Source organism: Penicillium waksmanii, assembly GCF_028829765.1.
Source record: "Penicillium waksmanii strain IBT 27052 chromosome Unknown utg000007l:1.0-4314555.0:1.0-4317578.0, whole genome shotgun sequence".
NCBI lineage: Eukaryota > Fungi > Ascomycota > Eurotiomycetes > Eurotiales > Aspergillaceae > Penicillium > Penicillium waksmanii.
This window is the reverse complement of record NW_026643253.1, coordinates 446993-462488: the sequence shown is the minus strand read 5'-3', so window position 1 is coordinate 462488 and position 15496 is coordinate 446993. Positions and strand designations below refer to the sequence as shown.

General features: G+C 48.4%; 7 protein-coding genes across 7 annotated transcripts; 4 read left to right on the top strand and 3 right to left on the bottom strand.

Annotated features, from left to right (window-relative positions):
• Positions 1-284: 284 nt before the first annotated feature.
• N7481_007019 (uncharacterized protein) lies at positions 285-704 on the top strand (the record flags this gene model as incomplete). Its single annotated transcript, XM_057266238.1, has 1 exon — positions 285-704. The coding sequence occupies one exon, from the start codon at positions 285-287 to the stop codon at positions 702-704; it is 420 nt and encodes a 139-aa protein (XP_057120439.1).
• A 711-nt stretch (positions 705-1415) lies between these two features.
• Positions 1416-3051, bottom strand: N7481_007018 (general substrate transporter; the record flags this gene model as incomplete). Its single annotated transcript, XM_057266237.1, has 2 exons — positions 1416-2788; positions 2850-3051. The coding sequence occupies 2 exons, from the start codon at positions 3049-3051 to the stop codon at positions 1416-1418; spliced, it is 1575 nt and encodes a 524-aa protein (XP_057120438.1).
• Positions 3052-3599: 548 nt separating this feature from the next.
• N7481_007017 (fungal specific transcription factor domain-containing protein) lies at positions 3600-6370 on the top strand (the record flags this gene model as incomplete). Its single annotated transcript, XM_057266236.1, has 8 exons — positions 3600-3664; positions 3744-3796; positions 3850-4678; positions 4728-4748; positions 4809-5225; positions 5290-5612; positions 5665-6052; positions 6106-6370. 8 exons carry the CDS (start codon positions 3600-3602, stop codon positions 6368-6370), a joined length of 2361 nt encoding a protein of 786 aa, XP_057120437.1.
• A 325-nt stretch (positions 6371-6695) lies between these two features.
• N7481_007016 (uncharacterized protein) lies at positions 6696-8320 on the top strand (the record flags this gene model as incomplete). The annotated part of the gene is made up of 3 exons (XM_057266235.1): positions 6696-6877; positions 6951-7428; positions 7502-8320. The coding sequence occupies 3 exons, from the start codon at positions 6696-6698 to the stop codon at positions 8318-8320; spliced, it is 1479 nt and encodes a 492-aa protein (XP_057120436.1).
• A 205-nt stretch (positions 8321-8525) lies between these two features.
• N7481_007015 (uncharacterized protein) lies at positions 8526-9779 on the bottom strand (the record flags this gene model as incomplete). Its single annotated transcript, XM_057266234.1, has 2 exons — positions 8526-9103; positions 9161-9779. The coding sequence occupies 2 exons, from the start codon at positions 9777-9779 to the stop codon at positions 8526-8528; spliced, it is 1197 nt and encodes a 398-aa protein (XP_057120435.1).
• A 446-nt stretch (positions 9780-10225) lies between these two features.
• On the top strand, positions 10226-11686 carry N7481_007014 (pectin lyase fold/virulence factor; the record flags this gene model as incomplete). Its single annotated transcript, XM_057266233.1, has 1 exon — positions 10226-11686. The coding sequence occupies one exon, from the start codon at positions 10226-10228 to the stop codon at positions 11684-11686; it is 1461 nt and encodes a 486-aa protein (XP_057120434.1).
• Positions 11687-13657: 1971 nt separating this feature from the next.
• Positions 13658-14466, bottom strand: N7481_007013 (MARVEL domain-containing protein; the record flags this gene model as incomplete). Its single annotated transcript, XM_057266232.1, has 3 exons — positions 13658-13811; positions 13959-14081; positions 14159-14466. 3 exons carry the CDS (start codon positions 14464-14466, stop codon positions 13658-13660), a joined length of 585 nt encoding a protein of 194 aa, XP_057120433.1.
• Positions 14467-15496: the final 1030 nt, after the last annotated feature.

The window sequence follows — 15496 nt, the reverse complement described above, 5'->3', positions numbered from 1 at the left end:
TGACTGACTCAATCAAAATAAATATTCTTTATATACAGTTGTCGAGGTATGGGTGTCTTCCAATGTTGGACACCCCTGGCCTTAGGCATTCAGCCCGCCGTGCCTTCCGTTTCTATGGACAGTTTCGCTCTCTTTTTTATCTTCCCCGGTCTCCTTCTCCGCGGGTATTCCACCACTTTCGTCCCATTTTTCTACTCAGCACCTATCAGTAGCAATATCCAACCATCAACAACCCCACTACCCCCAGGACGGCCACCATTGTGGGCGTCACTGTCATCACCGCCATGTCGCGCTCTGGCTCCAGCGACCCAAACCCGAGCGAGCTTATCCCCACCCTGACCGGTCCCGAGACTTGGGTCAGTTGGAATAGCTGCATCTACTGCGCCCTCGAAGCTCGTGATCCGAAGCTTTATCGGGTCCTTGTTGGTAGGTACTCAAAGCCTGCTCCCGTTGTCACAGCACCTGCCACTCCCACTTCCCTTGCGGTTATTGCTCATCCGGATCCGACACTCATTGAAGAATGGGATAACTACTCCCAGATGCTGATGCATTTGATCTCTACCACAACTGATGAAAATCTCAAATGCCTCTTCGAAATTGCCGAAAACTCAGCCGATGTCTACCAACGTTTCAAACTCGCATTCTTTTACCATGATAATTACGCTCGCATCAAACGCTTTGCTGACTTCGTCCGCCTTCATTAAGACACTGGAGTGGATCCCCTGGAATTCGTTAATCGCTGGCTTTCTCAACCCGGCGAACGCGGACAAGTTGGATACCACCAATACCTGGAGACTGCGGCGTTTTCGTCAGTCAAGACTCCTGAGAAAACGACGACCCTATCTAATTCCGTCTGGTTGCCTTACCGGCAACTTCGTGTAGCCTGCTTCTTCTTCTTCTTAACTAGTCTCAATTTCTACTTCTTCTCTTATCATCACTGGGTGTTTCAGGGTTATAGAATACTAATTGTGGTAATTTTACACTACTGTTCTGCAAATATTGTGTATAGGGCGGCTCTATGACTGAGGGTGAGAATTAGTACCTTGTCGTATCCTGCTTCTTGTATTGTCTATTGCATACTTATACTTCTTACCCGTGGCTGCGTGATCATGATGCTAAAGTGGCACTAAGCCATTTCTTACCGCACCCTCAGGCACATGAAGACCGACCGCGTTTAGGCCACACAATAGCATTTATTTAGATGTTTTTGAGAATTCAAGTATTGGTGATTCTGGCCCTGGGAAACTCAAGTTCGAAGTTTAAACGTCGACAAATTCCACATATATATCCTGCGGCATCAGAAGATTTTCTGCTATTTATTCACCGAAAATTACACAGTGCCCGAATTCACTTTCGCAAAAAAACCTCCATTAACCCCAAACAAAGATCTTCGTGCCGCCGAATGTGTGATAATCTCACGGACCTGCAGCCAGAGGCTTCTGTTTTGAAGCCTTGACAGGATCCGGACTTTCAAAAATCTCCGATAATTCCTCCAGAGTATGATTTTTCGTCTCAACAGAAACAAAATAACTCACGGTCGCTTCAAAAAGATCCCAAACAATAAACACAATATATGTATACCAACCAATCTTTTGCAAAGCCACCGGAAAACAAAATTGATTGAGAAGGGTGAAGCCATGAGCAATCGAAAAGGTCAGCCCAACCCCCTTCCCTCGTGTCTCGTAGGAAAGAGCTTCAACTGGATACAGCGCCTGCAAGGGCGTCATTCCAAAATTGTAGCAGAAACCAAAGACAAAGATGAAGGCGATCCCGGCAGATGCGGCGGAGCTGGCATGGGTATGTGCGTAGAGCCCAGATCCGATCGTGATACAGGCGAAGCAGATTGAACACGCGACGGCTGTCCAGATAATTGTGGGTCGACGGCCCATTCTTTCGATCTGGCTTGCGCCGAGGTATGATGCCACAGTGGAAACGACGGTATAGCCCAGATTGACGTTCAAGACTTGCTCAGACTCCGTGATACCGGTAGTCAGAAGCATTGCTGGGAGATAGTACGTGACGACTGCGTTACCGGAACATTGGCCCCAGATTCCGGTAATGAGAGCGTTGATAAATCGCCATCTTCCTGCTTTGGTCTTGTAAAAGTCGCTGAAGTCCCACCAGCGTTTGTCGGATCCGGAAAGGGAGATAAATTCTCGATATTCTTGCAGTTGGAGTTGCACGAGTGGATGATCGGGATTTCCCTCGCCATGGTAGAAGGCCAGAAATTCCAGTGCTTTGTCTTCTTTACCGTGCGAAAAAAGCCATCGCGGCGATTCGGGGAAGAATAGAACGGCAAGGAGGACGATCCCTGGACAAATCATTTGACACCATAACGGGATCTGCCATGATTTATTGCCTCCATATCCAGCAGACCCTCGAGTAACGCCAGCAGCAATGAGCGAGCCGACTGCATATGTGCAGTTGTAGAAGGCCATGATGATACCGCGATATGCAGGAGGGCAGACCTCAGCACACCAGATGGAGCTTGTTGATCGAATTATGTTGACTCCGAATCCGAGAAAGAATCGACCGGCGACAAATTGAGGCACGCCATGGGAAAGGGCAGAGACGAAGGTGGACGCAACCACAACGACACACCCGATAAATGTGCCCCATTTTCTTCCACGGATATCACAGGCCGGTCCACTGAATGGGAGCGAGCAGATTGCACCGACGGTGTACATGGCGGAGATGTATCCGATTTTCGAACCGTTCTTCTCAACTCCGAAGTGTTCTCGGAAGGAGTCCAACGCAGGAAGTGATCCAAAGATAGATCCATCATACCCTGCACATCAAGATATGAGCAAGGGATCTCCAGATACTTGTGGAAATGATTTAGTACTTACCATTCATTGTCGAACAGAGGAACGCAATCAGGCAAAAAGCATATAACTTCCTCAGATTCGGTGACCATGGCGATGGCTTCTCAGATCGAAGAGCCTCAAGCAAAGCCTCGCGACTTGGCATGCCCTCATCATGGCTCGTCGTTTTCTCTAAAGGAACCTTGGCGCTACGTGTCTCTTCTTCCCGTGGATTTGAAGAGCCCATTGCGATGAAGATTCGAATTCGAATGGATATCCAGTGATCTTCGACGCAACTTCCGTTGATGACCTGGCGGCAGGCATGGAATATGTATTTAGTCTAATCTAATCAGCGGATAATCCGGGGGGAGCTTGCATGTCACCAAGCAGCAGTGCTGTTCTGCTAGATTGGACCCACTGTTACGGTGAGTCGTAGCCAAATAGCTACAAATGGCTAGCCCTGGCGCTACGTCGGGCGGGGAAAGGCCCGTCACTCGGGCGAAGGAATCGTCCGAGCCTTTGAGGTGTATTACCTACACCAGAGGCGCTTCATGGTTGGTTCAAAATATACTACCTCCTGACGGCAATGTGACATCCAGCGCCCTCGGCATTTCCCCGGCCTTCACCCCCCCACACTCTCTCCACACTCAGACAAGGCCCATGCGCGCGGAGGCTTTAGTCCGAGTGAGATTCCCTTCCTCCGCTACTTACCCACACTACTAGTATGGAATCCTCCGATGCCCGAGATGCCCCCATGCAGCAGGTAGCTGATACAGAGACACCCGCTTGCCAGACATGTCGAAGCCGGAAGCTGCGTTGTACGAGAGAGCTGCCAACTTGCTCTCGTTGTGCCCGTCTTGGTGAGATTGTGCCCCACAAGCAAAACCGCTATTGGCACTAACGCGAGAAAGGCGTGGAATGCGTGTACGACTATCACAGGAACAAACCGGGTGTCAAGATCGGTATTATCCAGACGTTGACCCACAGAGTTGGTACGAGACACCAATGGGCTCTTGTGTGCAAATCTTGACTGACTCTGTTATAGAATTACTGGAAGCAGAGCTAGATGCCGTCAGATCTCAACAAGAAAGACCCAGCGTGGCTCCGACTACAGAGGATGGGGCCCCTGATGCGAACATACTCCGCGGCGTGGTATCGTCTCTGATGGAAGAGTGGTGGAGCAGCAACTCTCGCCAGGGTGATACCCGTCCAGGTAGTTCAATCGAAGGCATTCAAGTCGACGAAACATCTCAGCCAAGAACACCTACCACAGCCCCAGATAATAGAGCCTCTCGTAAGAGAAAGCGTCAAGAATCACCGAACCAACGAGACCCCAGCGGACAACGGGCATATCTTCCCTCAGACAACCTGATCAATGCGGTTCTTGATGCATACTTCTCTGCTGTACATCCGTTTATTCCAATCCTTCATGAGATGCTCTTCCGTTCACGCCTGCGAGACCCCGCTGAGCGACCGAAGTTGATCGTTGTATTGCATGCCATGATGGTCTGTGCCCTTCGCTATGTCGCCAACGAGAGATTAGCAAAGGAATGGATTACTCAACATCCCAATGCTCTCCACAGATCACGGGAGTACGTTCTTTTGTCAAATATGAATGAAATTACGGTGGAAAATATACAGGCCCTCATCATAATCGCCTTTGTACATATTGGGGACGGAAATGCGAAAAAGGCCTGGCCCGCCATTGGGACGCTGAGCAGGGCGGTCGTGCTTTTGGGTCTCAACCGTGAGCCTGATGAAACAGAACTTGGAGAGGCCTGTCTTAAGCCATTGCAGTGTCTACCACCTGCGAGGGTTTGGACTGAAGCGGAAGAACGAAGAAGAGTATTTTGGAATGTGTTTTTGCTAGATCGGTAAGGTCGTCCGACATTCCCAACCTGGCTCTTTCTGACCTGTTGCCAGCTTCTGTTCCATTACGACTGGGTAAGGTACCACCTTGAAATCCTTTCTTTCAGCTTTGAACCTAACACCAATTATTTGCAGGTGGAACATAAACCTGTCAAGCGATGATGTTCAGGTCCGATTGCCAAGTGATGGGCTATACTGGGTAAAAGAGGAGCCTGTAACAACTCCATTTTTTAATATCTGGGATACTTCTAAGGCCAGATTGGGAAAATCTGTCTCTTTTATGGCTGGTCACTTTGCATCTCTGGCCGATAAGGAAAAGCAGGCTCCACCTACAGGTCCGAATTCAGAGCGAGTGTCGCCCGCTATCCAAGCCCCCGAGGCTAGAGCTGTTGATGTTTCGACAATCGGATCCTTTGCATATTGTATAGAAGCGACCGAGGCTCTAAACAGAGTGGTGAAATTCTTCCTTCAGCAACCAGTCGATCTCCAAAATAGGCAGGAATTCAGCGCTTGGCTGACACGGTTCAAAGAATTAGATCTTCAATTGATTCAGTGAGTACAACAGCGTACCATACAGTGATGACCAAAAATTCGAGCGCAGCTGACAGACCGACAGCTGGAAGATGTTTCTCCCACGTCGATGGAAGGATTCCAATATTTCGAGAGAGCCGGCCTTTGTGCACATGGATCCTAACCTGACCCTCGCACATATCACCCACAACACATCCATGATTCTACTCCACCAGAGCATTGCCTATCCGCGAGCGCATATTTTGGAGAAGCTCCAGCTGGCGAGCACGGCAAGCGCCGAGACTTGTCAGCTGGCAGCTCTCGAAACTGCTAATATTGTACAAAAGTACCTGCAATACACTCCGTTTGTGGGCCTTGTCAGCCCACATTTCTCGTTCTGCACCTTCATCAGTGCTCATGCTATACTAGGTGAGCTTTTTCAAATCGACGGCACAGGTTCTATCTAACACTTCAACCATAGTGCACTCGAATATTCACAAAACAGAGCTCCCGGATACTTACAAAGTTCTATTGTCAAGCCTACAACAAATGTCCGACCGATGGATTTCAATGAATCCTGAACTCAAAATGGACGACGACATCAAAAACTTTGCCGGCGGTCTACTCGATCAGCTACAAGTGTCTCAAGAAGCATCGGCACCCCTATCATTTGATTACATCATCGAGGTGAATCGTGCTCTGGGTGTTGAGCTGCCTGCTCGCAGCCCAGACAACAGTCAATGGATAGAGGAGCGTCGCGCCCAACAACGTCACAGTATTATTCCAGTCACCGGAAATCGATCACATTACATTAGCACTGATGGAGTAATGGGAAGCTCCAGCCATGATAGTAGTTCGCTAGGCTCCAGGTACATGCGCTTCTTAAACACGCCATGTTTCCTTGCTAACGCCATCTTAATAGCACGCAAACACCGATTTCAAGGTCCATTCAAAGTGATAGAACGCCGGGTCAAAGCCAAATGCAGTCTAACACAGCATTGTCGTATATGAGAACACCTCACACAAGAGCCGATATGGAACTTGGCGATCTCTTTCCCGCGCACCGTCAAATGCAGCCACTAGCAGATAGCATTGATGGGTTTGCGCCGCTTTATACTTTCCTTTCGGATCCTCAATATATTGACATGGATCGTATTATCAGCTTTCAAGACTCATTTGTGAATTAAATACGGCTTAGCAGAAAATAAAGTGGACCACATCGAATTTAAATAGGGAACACATTGAAAAGAAAGAATGTGGGCGAGAAGGAGAAGAAGAGAAAATGAGACTGATGTAATCACACACCACCATGTCAGTTTCCTCCATGGGCTAGTCAGCGTCCTTCGGCCCCTGCATGTTACGTTGTTGTACACGCGGGCCTCGGGAGAGGTATCCACCCGAGATGCCGTCGACCAAAAGGGTCGCGACATTCGAGCCTGCTCGGGTTTAAAAAACAATTTGCAAGGTCACTCTCAGCAGTTAAACCCAGATCTTCATTCACTCTACTTAAGCATGTCACCGGGAATTATCAACTCTCCCCCGAGGGGCGGAGAGATGGAAATGGGCGCCGCTTCAATTCTCGCTTCAAGAAAGCCAGTTTCTGGCACAGCTAGCAGCGCCAATGATATCGCCACAATCCTTGCCCCGCTGTACAAAGAAAGCAATCTGGTCAAGATTATGAGCACTGCAGAAAGGTACTTGGCTAAGAATGTGAGTGTGTAGACAAATTAACTCGCTTCTTGACGCTGGCGCTGACGCATCTCGCAGGATCCCCCCCAAACGCTTTCCCGAAACAGTACCCCAGATCGGTCCGCAAAAGGGAATATACCAGTGCAGGGATGCCGAATTCTGGACATGTGGCTTTTTTCCCGGGAATCTTTATTGTGTCCTGGAGAGGCTCAGAAAATATCCTGGATCAAGCGTGTCCAAAGTATGCCAGCCAGAGAACGTCCCACGGGATTTCCCACTCAGCCTTATTGAGCACGTCACAGATCTATGTCAAAGGTGGTCTGCTCCGCTGCATGCTATGTCGAAACGAACGGACACTCATGATCTCGGATTCATCGTCCAGCCAGCCCTCCGAAGAGACTGGGAACTCTTCGGCAATAAACAAAGCCTAAATTCGTTGCTCACTGCAGCCGAAAGCCTTGCCAGTCGATATGATGAGCGTGTTGGGGCCATTCGCAGCTGGGACAGTTTCAAAAATGCGCACCACAGCATCACTAGTATGGACGATGATTTTCTGGTCATTATTGATAGTCTCTGCAGTAAGATATGCCCTTTTGCGATCTTGTTTCACATAGCTAATGAGAGTCTAGATCTCGACCTTTTGTTCTACGCCGGAAACTACAAAAGGTCCCCCTCGTCTTATTGAGATCGCATCCAAACACGCCGAAACCCTCCTATCTACGCACCTTCGAGGAGAATCCGTCGAGCCCGGAAAAACAATGTTCTCAACCTACCACGCCGCGAATCTCTCTCCGAAAGATAATGGGAAAGTGAAGAGAAAGCTCACAGCACAAGGCTATGACGACAACTCAACCTGGGCACGCGGGCAAGCATGGGCGATTCTAGGCTACGCCCAAACCTTTGCTTGGACAAGGGACCCAAGGTTTCTAGAGGCTGCATTGGGCTTGGCGGACTTCTTCATCTACCGTTTGGAATCGTCGCCGAATGTTGTAGAGGAGAATGGTGTCGGGCGATATGTTCCTTTGTGGGACTTTGATGCGCCAATAAAGCATAAAAATGTTGACGGCTCCGATGTCCCATTGAGAGATGTTTCTGCTGGAACGATTGCCGCAAATGGGATGATTATCCTCTACGGTTTACTTCAGGGAGCTGGGAAAAATGAGCTAGCAAAGCGGTACTTGGAGTATTCCCTTCTCATTGCCAAGGACACGGTTGCGCTGGCTTATAATAAAGATGAGATGGGCATGATGTTCGACTCGGACACAGGAAAGATAAAGACCTACGCGATAGGGGCTGTCGACGGGATGTTCTTTGATGCGATTTTGGAAAGGTCAACAGCGAACTTTAATCAAGATCATGCAGATCGGACTTGGGATCATGGGTTGGTCTACGCGGATTACTATTTTCTGGAGCTGGGCAATAGATTTCTAGACATGGGTCTTGTCTGAGCAGGAACGGCCATTCAAGAAGAAATTTATTTGAACATGAAATTAACTTAAAATGGAAACGAATCGATTTGGATTGTTATGGATGAGGAGACCCCATCTGCCCTATATTACAGAATCAGATCGCGTTAAATAGGTCATACTGAAACTTGAGTCAATTCCGGCAAACTCTGATAGTAGTGCTAACTATATCCTCCCAGTGCAAGCTCTAGGCATTGTTATTTCCATGTGTTAGTGTCTCATATGCCACAAAAAGCCCATTCTCCTTAGCCGGTCGCTGCTTGAACGTGAGGTTTCTAGTTTGAGGCATATCGATACCCATCCTGAATGCAAGCGCATTATATCCTACTTCAGTGATCGGTCCCAAAGTGAGACTCAGCTTCCCTCCACAAAGCCATGAAGGCACCGACTCTCCATTCACGAATTGTGAGTGGAACTCGAGTCCATAACGAAGTCGCGTCCCTAAATCTGTCTTATAAAGATCCGATCCTTGAATTCTGGAAGTCTCGGCAACGTGCGCCATGGATGCGAATGAGTAGCCTGTGTGCTCAAGATCACGGCATGTCTCCTGTGCTTGACCGTCCTCCTGAAAGGTGGTCTCGTTGAACCACCAGGCGATAATTGCGTCGGGGGAGGAGCTTTGTCCTCTGGCCGCGACGGGATACTCACCGTCGCTTGTCATATAGACTGTTGCTGGGACTCGTTTCAGAAACCACCCCATTGCAGTATTGTACGTGTCGGCGTCTTCTAGAAAGACTGACATGAGAATTGCAGCTTCTGTCATGACTAGGGGATAAAATGTTAGCCTTTAGTCCTTGCTATCCGAAGAGAACTGCAGCTTACCTAGCTCCCAGTTTGCGACATTGTGATCGGTTCCATTTACTGTAAGCGGCATATAAACATCACGGAGCATCGCCTCGAACTGATTGATGCTATCGGATGACCATCCCGCATCTGTATAACGGATGAGCTCTGCTGTCCTGGCCCACACCGAGCCAACCCATCCAGACTGCAGTGGCGCATTGGAGTTATTGTGGCCTTGGATCGTCGATGAATACGCATCCATGATTTTTATAGCTTGTTGGGCGTATTCACTGGAACCACCGATTGCCCAAGCTAACGCATTTCCATACGCAGCGATCGAATCACTGCGTTCCACGGTACATCCGACGTCAGGATTTGAATATGAGCCACACTCCACGATAACGTGCGGCGATGGATCCGTAGGAGTTGCGACACCATCATCGGCAAGAAGAGCCGCGTAGGCATCTTTCCAGGGTTGCTGGCCATTCTTCACTTTCTCGCGAATGAAATCCAATTGAGATTGACTGATCATCGCCCCTGGATGCACCCACTTCGAAGGGGCCGAGGCAGTCACTGTTGACTGACTATCGCCATAGCAGGATGGTAGAAGCCCCAGAAGGGGAATAATAGTGGAAAGAAGAATGTTATGGCACAACATGATGGATGGTAGATTGATAATGTAGAATAAATCACAAGGCTGCCACAACTGATCTAGGAACAAGAATCACACGATACCTTACTAGTAGTAGCCCTGGTAAATTGCATTTTTTGTGCTCAATAAATACTAATATTCCGGGCGGAGGCGTTTGCCAAATTTGCGTTTCATATTTAGGATGCAACAATCACATCTATCTGTTTCAGTGCGGAGTCGCGGGAGAAGGAATCGCCCGATAAACGCGCCTCGGACGAAGGAATCTTCCAGCCTTTGATTGCCTCGGCAGGTCCATCCAGGAAAGATGCGTCATGAGCAGGATACAATTCGCTAGAGCGCCATGGCCCTCATATCTGAGAGAATCCATATTTAATATTTAGTTGCTGCGGAGACGTTTGAGAACATCGACGGCGCGAAAAGCCTCGCTTACCATCACGATGAGACTGTCAAGCATGACCACAAACGCCATTCGCTTTGTTCGCGGCATTGCTCTCGTCGCAGCTTTGGCGCAGCCCCTGCTCGCCAAAGACATGTATCTGGACTGTGGGTCGGCTACATCAGGCGACGGAAGCAGATCGCGTCCTTTTTCGACCCTCGCCAGTGCGAACAACGCTGTCTTGAGCCCCGGAGACTCACTGAAAGTCAAATCTGGGACTATTTGTGCCGGAACACTGTCGCCAAAGGGCAGTGGCACCCAGCACAGTCCTATTACCTTGACAAGCTACGGAGGCGGGCCACTACCTATCATCAATGGCTCCGGGGCGGCTGAGGCAGTGAGTTTGACGAATCAGAATTATTGGGATATCTCAAATATTGCCATAATCAACCCCGCATCCTCCGTCGCTTGGAGGCGTGGCATCGTTGGGACTTCAAGTGATGGGACAGTCCACCACGGCCTCTATATCCATGGCATTACTGTCTACAATGTTGCCGGGCAAACAAACAAAGCGACCCAGTCCGCTGCATTTATTGCTTCTGGCGGTATCCTCGTGAATGGAACCGAGAACCTCAGTCGCTATGATGACGTGCAAATCTACAACAATACTATATATGATTGCGGCGGTGGGGGTATCAAAGTTCGCGTTGGTCAAATGGACAACCGTGGCAAGGGCACACACGTTTGGGGCAACGAAATATCGAACGTCGGTGGTGACGGCGTTGTTGTCTCATACGGCGAGTCACCCATCATCGAACGGAACAAAGCTGGGTTCCTTGGTCATGGCAAATACCCATGGACTGGGGGAAATTTCGCTGGCATCTGGGTGCTGGGGTGTCAAGACGCAGTCATGCGATTCAATGTCGTTCACGATTCACTCATGTCAGATATAGACAGCGAGGCATTTGACTGTGACTGGGGCAACGAAGGCACGTGTACAGTGGAATATAACTACAGTCATGACAACGCAGGGGGTATATTCCTAAATTGCGATGGCTGTGGAACTCCCGGTGGCGCACGACAGATTGTTCGATACAATGTGTTCCAGAATGACTGTCGAATGTACAGCAATGGTGATAACGTGCAGCTTGACTTTTACAACAATGTCGTCTACTGTCCACAGAAAGATTTCGAAATCGCAGTTCCCCCACACACAAACATGTCGAATAATATTTGGGTGGGAACCGCAAACTCGACTCTGCCGAAAGGAGACGGGATTGAATGGACCGCGAACCTGTTTCAGACAGTGCCGAAGCCAGTGGAAACTGCCGGCAGCACGGGAGATCCTCGATTTTTGAGTCCCGGTAAGGGTCAAGATACTCTCGAGTCGGCAGATGGGTATAGGCTTCAGAATGGGAGTCCTGCATTGCGCCTGGGTGTTGTAATCACTGATAACGGAGGTCGAGACTTTTGGAATAACCAGGTCTCCCAATCGAAGCGACCGAACACCGGTGCCTATAATGGCAGGGGGTTGTAGCTAAGAGCACGCAGCCGGTGGATCACTTAGCCGGGATCTAGGTAACGGTCAGAGCGGGTCAAGTAGGTTGTTATGTTCAGAATGAAATCGATGTATTATCTTGACCCCGTCAATAAAGAAAAGAGAGATTATCCTCTTAATCTAAAATCATTTGCAAATTATTGTCAGGGTAGTTATTTTAACATCGTGATGGAATTCAGGATAGAATCGAGGATACAAGGGGGGTAGAAGGGGGAAATGAAGTCGGCCCCTTAGCGGATAGCAAACAGTCTCCACCACGTTGACACGCCGATGCTTCAATCGATGCATAATTCTTTCATCGTGCAACTTCGGAATCGCAAACTGATGTGTCCATTCATTACACTTCATGATTGGCCGTCGTGGTTTGTCTGGCCCATAAATATCCCCATTCTGCTTTGTCCAATTAAGCTTATTCCGCTGAGCCGGATCCTTGCTCCAGAATACTATCCCCTGCTGTTTGGTCGGTCTGGGCAAGGCTTCCAAGATATTCATCAGTCTCAGATAATCAGCTTTGTGAATCCATCCAATCTCTGTAGTTCTGTGAAAATACTTGTCCACGCTAGGAACATAATTATCTTTCACCTCGAATCGCATGCCACTGTTCGAGATGATGTCGCCGGTGACGTTATATAGCTCTCATCGGACAGTCTCCGGGTCTGTCTCAACGAAGATCCCTATGTGGTATCGCTTGGGAAGGTCCAGAGGATCGTAGGCTACTGTGTCGAATTCCGCTGTGAAGACTTTGTATTGCTCGGGTGCTGAAGGGGGACTACAGTGTGGGCTGTGGGATCCTTGCTCCCGGACATGTTTTCGATTAAGACAAAACAGAGTATATGAAAGTATTGAAAATATGGTTCTTTCGTTTAATACGTAGTAGTATGTATTCCCGAGGTCAGTGCAAATACGAAGACGTGAATCGGTCGAATGAGATAGAAAGAGATGCCCGTCACGGAGGCGAGAAAAAGCGGGTGACTAACGGAGGCACGACTCGGAGCGGGCCGAACCCAGGCCGAACAGCGCCAAATACCATATTTAATGAAATTCAACCCGGGATATCTCATCAACAACGGCTTCATTCTCTTTAGATTTTTGTATAGCAGTTTATTAATTAATTTTTGAAATCGTTTAAGTGATTATTTGCTCATGTGTAGTACTGAAATCGGGGCAAGATCGTAGTTTTCCCCAGGTTCTACAATTATATATTCCGGCAGTGCTACCAGTACTATTAAGTAGTAACAACTTCAAGTTGAAAAATTGAGAATAGACCCTGGGGGATTGTGAAATATTCAAACGTACCTACTAGGTACTACTTAGAAAGCTACTAATACTAGTAAGTATTATAAATTGAAAATGATAGTTGTTGAGATATTTTAATTTGAATTTCATACCTCAACTTGGCGATTCCAAGGTTGTTCTACTCCTACACTAGTTGCGGCGTCGCGTGTACTAGGAACGGCTAATCATTCAAGTTTAAAATCACTCATAATGAAATCAAATATTGCGAGCACAGATTAATCGGCATCAGACAGAAATAAATTAAATATCAAATAATTGGTATTAAACAAAAAAGGGTTCACAAAAGAAAAAGAGGGAGAAATGAGGGCCTCCCAAAACCCAACCACAAATCAAATCCACCCACCCACTGGCTCAATCAACCAATAGATCAATACCACCCCATAAAACATTATATGCATAGAAAAATCAAACATCATTATCTCCGATCCCTCAAGATCAAACCATACCGAGAACCAACTCGAGCTGGAAGTGGAAATGGTAGATAAAACTCGGAAGATTAAAGTATCAAATGATCAAAAGATCCTCCTAAAGAAACAATCCACCAAATAGGTAAAAAGACAATACCCCAGCAAAAGGAAATTACCCAAATACCTCGAGCCGGAAGACATCGCCACCCAGGTGTGCGAAAGATCCCACGGGCTTTCATTCACCCACTTAAACAACTGCTGCAGGCGCAGGACCTACTGGGCCATCCAGCGGAACGCGAGTGCCGTCGTCCTTCTCCTGTACGGCCGGTGCGGGAGTGTTTCCTTTGCGGTAGGCCCATAGGGCGGCGACTTCGAGGAACATGCCGAAGAAGGTGAAGATGCTGGGGATGAGGGTTAGCTGGATGTTTTCTTTTTGTTGTGGAGGATGGGGAGTAGACTGGAGTAGGGCTTGAAGTGGGGACGGATGAGGATGGATGGAATGAGGGATCTGGAGAGATGGAGAACGGGGTTTGTGTGACGATACGTACAAGGCGAGGAAAATAAACGACTCGTTGGCCTTCTTTCGGCCGCAGGTCACACCAGGTGGGGAGCTGAGGTAGCACGAGTTCTGGTTGTAGTCTTGGGCGGCGAAGATGAAGGCGGTTAACCAGCTGGTGGTATCACTGTTAGTGGCGTTCTCAATGAAGATGGATGTTTGTGGCAGAGAGAAGAGGGGTGGGGAGCGTACAGGTAGGAGAAGATGACGTCGATTAGGAGGACGAATTTGCTGAGTGCTGTTGGGAGGAATGGAGAGATAAATGCTGGGATAAAGAAGACGACCGAAAGGACGGACTGGAAATAGTTAGAAAGCTGACAGTGGACGATGGGCGGATTTTTGGCAGTGCTCACGATGACCTCTTGATAGAGAAGGTGTTGTCCGTGTGGACCGCGGCTGATGAAGAACGAGGTTAGGCCCATAACGATTACCGCGCTGGACCACTGCAGTGTGCGGGTTGCCAGCTGCACGGGGCGGGCAATAGCTGTTGAGAAGATCATAACGGCGGTGTTAATCGAGATTCGAGACAAATGTTGATATGAATGAGCGAAGGCACAATTAGCCTGTAACAGAAAGTGGTGGGATATCGAAATACAAGCGAAAGACGGGATGAAAAAGAATCAGTCGGGCACGAATACAGCAGGAATGCACTTTATATCTGTTTCCAATGACCAGCATAACCCGACGCAGGCGATGAAAAGCAAAACAAAGCAGAGCAAGTCCGTCGATAGCTCACCATGAGACACAAACACCACTAGTGCCAAGTCAAAATGACCGAATCCACACCCCAGGGCTGTTCCAGGCCCAGTAGGGATGGAGGATTTGCAGCTAGTTTGTTGTTGGGTAAATGGGCTGCTTCCCCAGATGCATCATGATAGCCTCTGCATGAAGTCAGTTTGGGTCAAATCATGTGGTGCAGGGGTACAGGGGGGGGGACGGATTTGGCATCTGGATTCGGAGCGACGCATGAGTTTGGGTGGTTGATTGTGTTCCTTGCTTTTTTTTGTGTGGAGTACTGCATATCTACATCCTTCAACTAATTTCTAGGAACTAGGGGGATAAGAAGCGACGTGGGGAGGACATGTAAGTTGTGTAGTACAACCTATAGCGCTTGACTTTTCAGCATCACCCACGCAGAAGAAGACTATGGTGGTTTCATCGAGTAAGGTCTAGTTCTGCCATTCGAGCTATCGATTGATGGTAGCAGAGTTAACAAGTAATTACCTGCGTACCCGAAAAGTGGCATGTCATGTCCTCGTGCGAAGAAGCTCATGTCCATAAATCCCAACATCAATGGTAAAGCTTCAAGTCGGACTTGGCTGACAGCTCACAGGGCTTTCGGCACACGGCCGAAGCTAAAGATTGTTTACCACTAACCGCCAGCAACGATTTTAAAAAGCCCACTCAATCTGCTTAGCAGAATGGCCCGATTGATGTGATGTGATGAGAGGACCAACGGTGCGTATGGCCAATCATGTCCCTACAATTAGCCAAAATCACACCACCCTCGCCGTGCTCAAGATGTATGCA